General features: G+C 43.5%; 1 protein-coding gene across 1 annotated transcript in view; it reads left to right on the forward strand.

Annotated features, from left to right (window-relative positions):
- Nucleotides 1-9030, forward strand: part of LOC137931796 (EGFR adapter protein-like) — a 33420-nt gene extending 24390 nt beyond the window's left edge. The window contains exons 3-8 of the mRNA XM_068775307.1: nt 3621-3709; nt 4651-4884; nt 5395-5553; nt 6041-6179; nt 6931-7098; nt 7509-9030. Coding sequence (XP_068631408.1) covers nt 3621-3709; nt 4651-4884; nt 5395-5553; nt 6041-6179; nt 6931-7098; nt 7509-7727 — 1008 coding nt within the window. The 3' untranslated portion in view covers nt 7728-9030. The remainder of the gene's footprint in view (nt 1-3620; nt 3710-4650; nt 4885-5394; nt 5554-6040; nt 6180-6930; nt 7099-7508) is intronic.
- The last annotated feature ends 808 nt before the right edge of the window (nt 9031-9838 follow it).

A 9838-nucleotide genomic window follows, 5' to 3' on the forward strand; every position in this document is an offset into this window, starting at 1 on the left:
GTCTGTTGACACGAAAATGACATTACTTACATAAATAAAGTGATGACGATGAAATTAGTTTTACTATATATTTGCTTTATCTAGTTGAACCACATTGGCAAAGCTACAGTTGCTCAAGTGCCCAGGGTGCTTGGGATGCTTGAATCATAAATAAGGAAATCCGTTCACGAAAAAAAGTAGCGGGCAGTCCATATAGCGCTCAGTACGGAAGACCGTTGCCTTAAGGCTTTAGAGTGGAGACTACAAGCCTCACGTAGAACATCCGCCCACAAGGTAGGTAGACGGCCTTCATTTGATCCTCGGAAGACGCTAAGTACAGGTCCCAACCAACTAGTCCTATTGGAGATCTACGAGCAATCTATGTTTGGTTTTGATAGTACGAAGTCTGTCGGAACAATTAAAGTTGTATATACATATAGTATACGGCGGTGTAAAAACCGATGATTTTGTGTTTTTTTTTCAACGCAAAAACATACACAGTTAATACAAAAAAACCTGTTCATTTGTCCGACAATGCGTCTGGTGTTCGCGCCTCGCTGCGCTGCGCTGAATGGGCTCAGGAAATATAAATAGCGGAGTTGGCGATGTTCATTTTCTGTACCACAGCGACTAACAAAGGAGTTCGGACCTGGTAAAGTACTCGTATATATTCATTCGTATTTCTTGAATATCGAAGAAAATACATCTTGTTATAATTGTTTGTTAAATTAAAAAACTAACTTCTTTAAGAAAATATTACTACCTATATATGTTCAGTTACAATGAAACCGATCCAGTCTAAAGCTTGCCGTAAGAAATTCTGAAATTCCTGAAGCGGCGAGTAAAGAGCCCGTGCGTGATAGAGTGCTATATATTTTATTGTGGTACTAAAAACAAAATTACCTTCCGATTATAATAGTTAAGTAAGAAGAAGCTTCGAAACCTCTATCTCGTCCAAAATACTGAAATGTATGAAAACGAAGGTTTTTGGCCAATATGTTATGTCGGCGAAGACATACGGATCCGAGACGCGGTCGCTTACGACAGGCCTCATAAGAAGGCTTGAGGTCACACAGAGAGCAATGGGGAGAGCTTAGAGTTTCGCTGCGAGATTGAATCAGAAATGTGGAGATCTCCAAAATCACCAAGAATCAAAATCACCGACGTAGCTCGAAAAATTGCTTGTCTGGAGTGGCAGTTCTCGAGTGGCGACCACGAGCTGGTAGGCGTGGCGTAGGGAAGCCCCCCACTAAGTGGACCGACGAAATAGTTAAGGTTGCGAACAGTCACTGGATGTGGGTAGAGCAGGACCGGATTTTTGGGACAGGCCTATCCCTTGCCTTGGGCATCCATCGGCGGAGAAGAAGAAGTTAGGAGGTACGAGCCCATAGATGACATGGCTAGGACCGCTCCAGGTTCCTCAAGACCCGTCACCATGACGATGTTTGGGCTTGGCCAATGCCTTGCATTAGGAGTCTGTCAGCTGATATGATAATGTTAAAGTAGATACGTTAAATTTAACCAAATATTTTGGTTATTGATTTCCTGAAAAAAAAATATATTTGGTTTCACATACATGCCAATAGTCTGTAATATCGCATTATTATTGTTCTAATGGCCGTAGTCTCATATAATAGTGACAACTCTGTCCGAGTGAGGAAGACACACACCGAACGGGCCGGTCGTCAGTTCAGCTCTGCCCGCGTACTGTCAACGTCACGCGTTGAAACTGACGCTCGTCACAGTCTTCCGGCCTATTTTGAACAAATCGTTGAATTAAGCCGAGAGAACAACCTAATAAGGCAGGGAGGGCTGACGTCGCCGAGGCTTTTCAACCTCTACGTCAACCAGCTGATAGAGAGGCTCAGTAGGGCGGGTGTCGGATGCTCGATTGATGGAGTTTTTATAAACAACATCAGCTATGCTGATGACATGGTCCTGCTGAGCCCCTCAGTCAGTGGCCTCCGAACGAAACTGTTAAAAATATGTGAGGAGTATGCCGGGGTGAATGGACTCAGCTACAACGCGAAAAAGAGCGAGATCCTTGTTTTTAGGGGGAATAATAAACCTTCGAACTTTAAACCTACTTTCATGCTTTGTGGATCCCCCCTGAAACAGGTGGCTGAGTTCAGGTACCTCGGGCACATAGTTGACGAGCACCTCAAGGACGACGGCGACATAGAGAGGGAACGGCGGGCGTTGTCGGTCCGGGGCAATATGTTGGCTCGCAGATTTGCGCGATGTAATAAACAGGTAAAGTTGTCACTGTTTAGAGCATACTGTCAGACTTTTTACACGTGCAGTCTGTGGGCGGACTATAAGCAGCGGACCGTCAGAGCCCTTCGCGTGCAGTACAACAATGTGCTGAGGGCGGTGCTGGGCAAGCCGCGCTACTGTAGTGCATCTGCCATGTTTGCGGAGGCGAGGGTGGACGACTTCTACGCGATCATCCGCAAGCGTGTAGCGTCGATGATGAGACGGGCGGTGGAGAGCACTAACACCCTCCTCAGCACATTGGCGTATAAGTTAGACAGCCCTCTCTGGGCCTGCTGGAATGGTGCACATACACTCGCCAATAAGCGTAGGTGTATTTAGTATGTAAGTTTTCTTTTATACTTAATTTTAATACTAACATAGGCTAAGTTTATCTTATTACTAACCCATGTGCTGTTCTGTATGTTTGTATGTTTGTAAACAACTAACATAGTGTAAGAATATTGTACTAACATAAATATGGACTGAAAATATGGTCTGAATTAAAGATTTATTATTATTATTATTATTATATTAATATAATATAAATTGCTTGATTTAGGTCATGTTGACTACAATAAATTCCTAAAACACTTTTTCAAGACCATGTGTCGAAACAAATCGGCGAGGTTCATTTGTTTTCAAATTTCTCGTTTCCGCTTCTGAGTTCGCGTAGTTTTAAAACTTTGTTACCTTAAACAAAAATGAATTTTTTGTTAATTTTTGGCGACATAAAAATGAACGTTCAGTTTCTTTGTATTCCTACATGACATGCGAAGCGACACTTCGTTTAATAATATAGGATAATATACACATTTAATTAAACATTTCGCTGTACTTTACAATCACATGTTTAAAATTGAAATACACAACCTTGAAATTAAATAAAAAAAGTACATTTGCCGGGGAAGGTAACCACAAGTGTGGCCTCGCGGGGCCCGGACGGCTATTTTTACCGCAGAACGGTCACCAACACCGCCCTGTACCGCTCTGCCGACCTTCACTAACAGAAAATTCATTGAATTAACATCCGTATCTGGAAGTAATTGTATAAATCGATTTAATTGTTATTTTAATTGAAAAGAGACGGCAAATTATTGCAACTATACATTGCAACAAACAGATTAAATCTGACTTTATCAGATTTCTGATTTGAAACAATGTACAATCTGTTCTATGGGTTAGAATTATGCTACTGGAAGCTGATGTAAAGTATCCTGGTTGGACTGACCTGCCTCGTGACACTAGGACCCTAAAATAGCTAGCGATGTATGTCCTCTTTGTCAGTACGTCCTTAATGTAACAGTAGTACATAGAACACCGGAACAGCCTATGGCTACGTCAGCAGCTGGAGCCAATGGATGCTGAGAGTTGTGGTGTGTTTGCAGAGCAAGGAGCTAAGCGGCGGGAGCTGCGCGCGCGCACCCGACTCGCTGCCTGGCCTTGCGCACCACTACCCGCACTGCCTGGACACCAGGTGCGCCGCCGGTTCCTCATAATCACCTTACATTCATCCACTGTTGGACATAGGCCTTTTACAATATTGTCACCCTTTTCCGACTGTCTGCTTTTCTCATCCACCGCTCGATTGCTGGATCAATACGTTCCCATGCTGTCCTCAATGACTTAAGATATCTCAAGTGTCTTCCACCCTGTACGCTCCTCTGCGGTCTCTGTCTACTGCTGAATACCTTTTCCAACGTCTCGGTTTTTCTTATCCATTGACAGAAAAAAGTTTCTCCGATGCCTCAACCCTTATTGGCTGTCGTCGTCCACTGCTGAACACAAAATCTCTCCAATACCCTCCACTCTATGCGCTTCTTTACTCTCGCTATGAAGGACATTCATACTTCACCTCATACGTTCCACTGCTATCCTAGTCAGCTACTGGATGTAGAATTTATGCATTGATTTTTGTTCCTGTTAACTCGTCTGCTTACTCACATCTATACTAAGAATTTTACCAGCTTCTCTGTTCTTCTTACCCATCCACCTTTGACGATCGTACTGATGGCCTATCATCAGAAACGACGTCGCCCTAGACCTTTTCATCCTGTAGTACAGTCGGCTTCCACTCCACGATCCTTCCTCTGTCATCTGTCATTACCAGTTTGCAGGATAAGAGCTAGCTCAATAACTTAGTTTATCGTTGAGATGCTAAGCATTACTCTACATCGTTCCGTTTGACCGGTGGAGCCTCTAACTTTTTTGATAATGTGCAGAGAAGCCTAATATGAAAACTTTTTAACAACTACATAGAATTATGACAGAAATACAAGTAAGGTACATTTAATTTTTTTCACAGACAAAATGGAACAAAGGACTGTCCTTGAAAAATACTTGATAATTCCCAATGTTATATGCCATAAACAATAACTTAAATCCTAAATTCAATGCAATTTGTTTCTCCATCCGAAGGTCGACGGCGCAATGCGACACCATGGGCGGTTCGAACTTGGCGCCGGAGGGGAGCCCCAGCAGCTCGGAGGAGTCGTCACCAACCGAACTGAGCTGCTACCGGCGGCTCGGCGACCGGCTCGGCGAGCGGCTCGGCGAGCGGCCGCCGCTCATGCGCCGCCTGGCGCGCGGCCTCACGCTGCTGCAGCCCTCCGACGACGACTCCACGCCTCTAGTCACCGACACCCCCACCACGTGAGTACTTTCTGACTATCCAAATACTACACCACAGCTTGTAGTTTAGACAAGATCTTGTGATTGGAATTGAGAAGTGACAATAAGAAGGAGAGTTCAACAACTCCGGCATCATATCCGGGCATCGTGAGAACCAGCTTATCTGGAGTTTCGGGCGACGATTGAATCATTAGTGCATTATTTGTGACGTGCGGAAAGTGATTGAGCCTTGCAACTCCATTACCATTTTGCAGAGTCGGGTAGTGCTTTCTTGCATTGGCATTGGCCTTAAATGAGTACCCGTGTCAGATACGGTAGAGGCAAGCCTACCGTAAGCAGATATACTCGTTAATATGTCCTGACGGCTGGGATCATCAGGGCCAGTCAAAAAGGTCTTAATTAGAGAAAGTCCTTTCCATTACATATTCTACTACATCTCTTGCTCACTGGGAATCGAGACGTTCTGAATCGAGATCTGGGGTAGAGAGTTTAACCGCACGACCGCAGTACACGTGTCTCGCACACTTGCAGCCCCGTCAACGCGCCGCTGAGCCTCAACGGGGGCTACATTAACGAAGCGTCGGAGGCGGAGGCCCGCGCGCGGGAGGCCGCCCGCGACCCGCCCCCTCCCCCCTACCCTCCCGCGCACGCGGACCTCGACTTTAGGAAATGCAACAACCTCGTCCACAGGTACCATTACCGCGAACTAAACCTTCATGTCAGGTAACAGCAGACGTCGTGAGGAGCAGTATCCGAGTCAAATGTTCCGGCTCCGTGCCATTAATAAAATAGAAGAGTTATTTTCGTTCTCATTGTCAGTTCAAATTTCTCTTCGGTTTTTAGTTTTGTAATTTCCTCAGAAAATTGTTTTCCACGAAAAGATTTTCCGCCCTTATTATTGAAATATTTCTTTTTCCTTAGATTGAATATTTACAATATTTTTTTTACTCTAGTCTGCGCATTCCAACTTTCTTTGAAAGGTTTCCGTGTATACCACACGGAAATCTTTTATTACAGTTACTATATGTGTAAATATTTACAAAGTAAATAGTCAAATGTAAACGTTGTTATTTTCTGACTTAAGAATCGTTTAGCCAGAATTTGTGTGCACAAAAAGAGATAGTTCTAGAAACTGACAGAAAATGCACTGTATTATGTTGCGGTACTGGTGTTGCAGCCCAGCGACGGGCAGCGGCGGGGCTTCGTCGTCGTCGGGCGCGTCGTCGTGCGGCGCGGCACCGGGCGGCGCGACCACAGCGCGACCCGAGCCCGAGCTGCGCCATGCGCCCTGGTTCCAACAAGGCATCCCTAGAGAGGTATTTCATATATCTAGATCTTTCATCTATATCCACAATAAGGCTAGTCCATAAAACCATTAAATTACGTCCCACGAATACCAATAACATGGAGAGGAGATCCACAGAAGAACCATGATCATCGACGTAGGTCGGAAAGTTGCTCGACTAAACTGTTGACGGACGGTGCATTTGGTCCCTGCAGTGCAGGACCAGTCATCGTTGCGACCTTTTGATCAAACCTTTGACCAGCAAGGGGCGTTCATTGGCTGGCATGATGATGATGAAAACCTATTCATCTTTTCCTGTTATATACACAAGTCTAAATCTGACCGTCTATAAGCGGAAGTAAACTTTTGAGATTTGTTTTCTATTACCAATTTTCTCTGCTAGTCTCTCCTGGTTAAGGGTTTTAACCATTCTAGATATCATACTCCCTTAAAGACTCTGTCCATTTTAAAATCGAAGAATCTTTACGGGAAGAAGTTCTCATCCTTGAGTAAAGAAATGATCTCATGTTTCCACCAACTTCTCTGATTTTGTATTTGTCTTATCTAAGCCTGATATAAGTGACTAAACCTCGTCACGAACGTCTGGCTTGGAAGGAAATTGGAACCCAGCATGAGTATTTTCTCAAGGATGTCCTGTGGCATATATGATAAATATAATACGACTCAACCAAATATCAGGCATTTCGGAAAAGGCCACAATCCTCAGTAGTGAGCTTTCCTTTTTGGACAACTTTGAAAGTGTATGTTTATGGCTTTTGCAGATTGCACTGGAGGTGCTGGGCGCGCAGGCGGTGGGCGCGTTCCTGGTGCGCGCGTCGACCACGCAGCACGGCTGCCTGGCGCTGTCGCTGCGAGTGCCTCGCGATTTTGCGCATAACGGCATTGCGCACTACCTCATACTGCGCACGCCCAAGGGATACAAGATCAAGGTACGCGACTATGAACTTCGGCTCATGCACCATCCAAATTCATTTCTACTATGTAACGATAGCTGGTATACGTCGTGTACCATAACAGTTTATTTAATAGAAATAAGAATCAAAATGATTTCTAAAATTAGTTATTTCAACTTAAATCCAGATAAAAGCTTTCTGAACATGCCTTGCAAGAACTCTTATTGATCGTAAACTAATTATTTATTTACTTTTTAAATCCTTTTTATTTTTGACTCTACTTTACGTCGATAGGTGTTACAGTTGTAAAGAGGAAGCTGGGAGAACTATCGACAATATTTTGCCAATAAATTCATTGCTGTCGCTATTAATTAATGTCGACAAAGGATATAAAGAGTAAATAAATGAAATTAGTTTCAGTGTGAATGTTTGTGCGTGTGTTTCAGGGTTTCACGAAGGAGTTCGGGTCGCTGTCGGCGCTGGTGACGCACCACAGCGTGATGCCAGAGCTGCTGCCGGTACCGCTGCGGCTGCCCCGGGCACCGCGTCCGCCGCGCGCAGACCTCGAGCCGCTGGAGCGCCTGGCGCCCACGCCTCGCTCCCCGCCCCACCCCGCACCTCACCCCGCGTCCACGCACTCTCACCGCGCCCCGCTCGACGTGTAGCGCGCCCATCTGGACGCAGGTTACTGATGACTGAGCTCCTGCGGCGACTATTGAATGGATCCAAAATCAAATGCTGGGTGATACCTTACTGCGATATTATCTTCTTGACCGCCTTCAAGATTTGTTAGCCATCGCAGGTTGCCACTGACACAGGCTCCTAGAGTGACCATCAAATAAAACCTAACTCAGCAACAAGTTAACAGCTTTTGGTATATGTCTTCGCGTCCGCCTTCAAGATGCGGTGGCCATCGCAGCTTACTGCTGACAGTGTTTCTGCGGTGGCATTCGAACGATATCAAACAAGTTGGCACAACAGAGCATGGTGTCTGTTTTGTTTTCTTCAAGTTGCCGAGGGCCAGTTATTGCAAGTGCAAGTTCATCGTGAAAGTGTGTGATGCAATCTACAGACTAAGCTTAATGACAATTGAATTTTAATAGAAAAGTGTTTATGTTCGCTCGTGATTATCTAAATAACTCCCTAGACGCTGTCTTGTGTAGATATCGCATTTGTAAAACAGATTTATAAGAACGTGTGACGGTTGATGGATTAATTTGTAATCGCTTTAGAATTTGTAATTACGTCACTGTGGAATTAAATTAAAGATGGTACGTCCCGTGCTGATGGTGGGTGGTCACCAGCGCGGGTCCGCGAGCGTTAGTGCCGGTTACGTAGCTAACTATTGGTGCTGTAGTATTCGGAATTTTATGTTAAGAGCTACTGTAGTATCGCTTGAAAGGTTTGTTACGGTGTTTAGAAGATTCCCAAGTACCCGAAGAATACCACAGTTTAGGCAGTGCGAAAAAATTCATTTATATTCCTTATAAGAAAATCAAGTCATGTAACATATGTGCATCTCAACACCACGACATAATTATGCTAATTAAGCATCTGCGCCATCTATGCGAAAATCTATGTAACTTACATGAAGGTGTTATTGTTACACGAAAATTAATTGGACGAAATAGCAAACTGAGGTTATTTATCGTAAGTTAATTAAATAATATTACGAGTGTTATTCGACCAAGTCGATTACAAAACATAGAGGTGTTAGATTTTTAATTTAAAAGTTAATAAATACAATTAACACGTTTGACAAAACTGAACCAAATTAATTTGAAGTTCTTTAAGTTAGACCTTTGTAAACATATACAGTGTTATATGTTAAGTTATTTTATATTTATAACAAAATAATGAAAATTAATTTGTCAAAGAAATAGCCTTTGTGGTGTTATAAAGCGTCTGCTGATGTCACTGTCGGCATTAAGATGGACAGACACCTTGTTAAAGCCATTGGAAGACCATAGATGCGGGCCGAATCCGCCGGTCCGAAAATTCAAGGCGTATAGGTGATGATGATAATGACTGCCAGCAGCTCTGACACCACTAACATAGCGTCGGCAATTACTCATATCCCAATCACAAACAAGTTCGAGGAATCTTCTCATATGCGACTTACAGCCTTACAACGATTTTTCAAGTGACAATTCTCTTTAGTCCTCGGTTCATTGTTTATGCCTTCAACGACAAGACTTACAAATTTTTATTGACATTCAACAACTACTTTTTAACAATAATCAATTTTCAACAAGAACGTGATTTTACAATGCGATCCCGACGACTTTTACGCGCTATCAAAATCACGCGCCGCAAAATATTATTAATGCCATCTATCGGGATCTTACGAAAAAAAAATGCGCAATACTTATTTAAAATTTACTTAAAATAGTGTTGCAATTTTGTGGCTGCCTAGCGACTACATCCAAGATTATTATTTTACTCTATCAATAAAAGAACAAACATTTTCTACGGTAACGTTGATAGCTCCGAACTAGTTAATACTAGTCGCTCTATCCAAAGGATTTTCTATATTGATGGCCTTCTTGTCGATACCATAACCCTCACGCATTTCATCACATCGGTTTCTTTATCCTCAGCACTGCCCCCAGGACACAGAGTACAGAGAAATCAGGCAAGCAGGTGTTTTTTTTTCGTACGGCTTATTCTGGGATCAGGCCTCTGATGTAACTTATAGAGCTTGTTGTCGTGGCCAGTTAATTTTGCAGTGTTTTAAGAGAATCGATAGATGCGTATACAGATTTTAAGTCGATGA

Source organism: Battus philenor, unplaced genomic scaffold, assembly GCF_028537555.1.
Source record: "Battus philenor isolate CCGP_79_NKW_IND1 unplaced genomic scaffold, ilBatPhil1.0.hap1 SCAF_8, whole genome shotgun sequence".
In the NCBI taxonomy this organism is placed as follows: Eukaryota; Metazoa; Arthropoda; class Insecta; order Lepidoptera; family Papilionidae; genus Battus; species Battus philenor.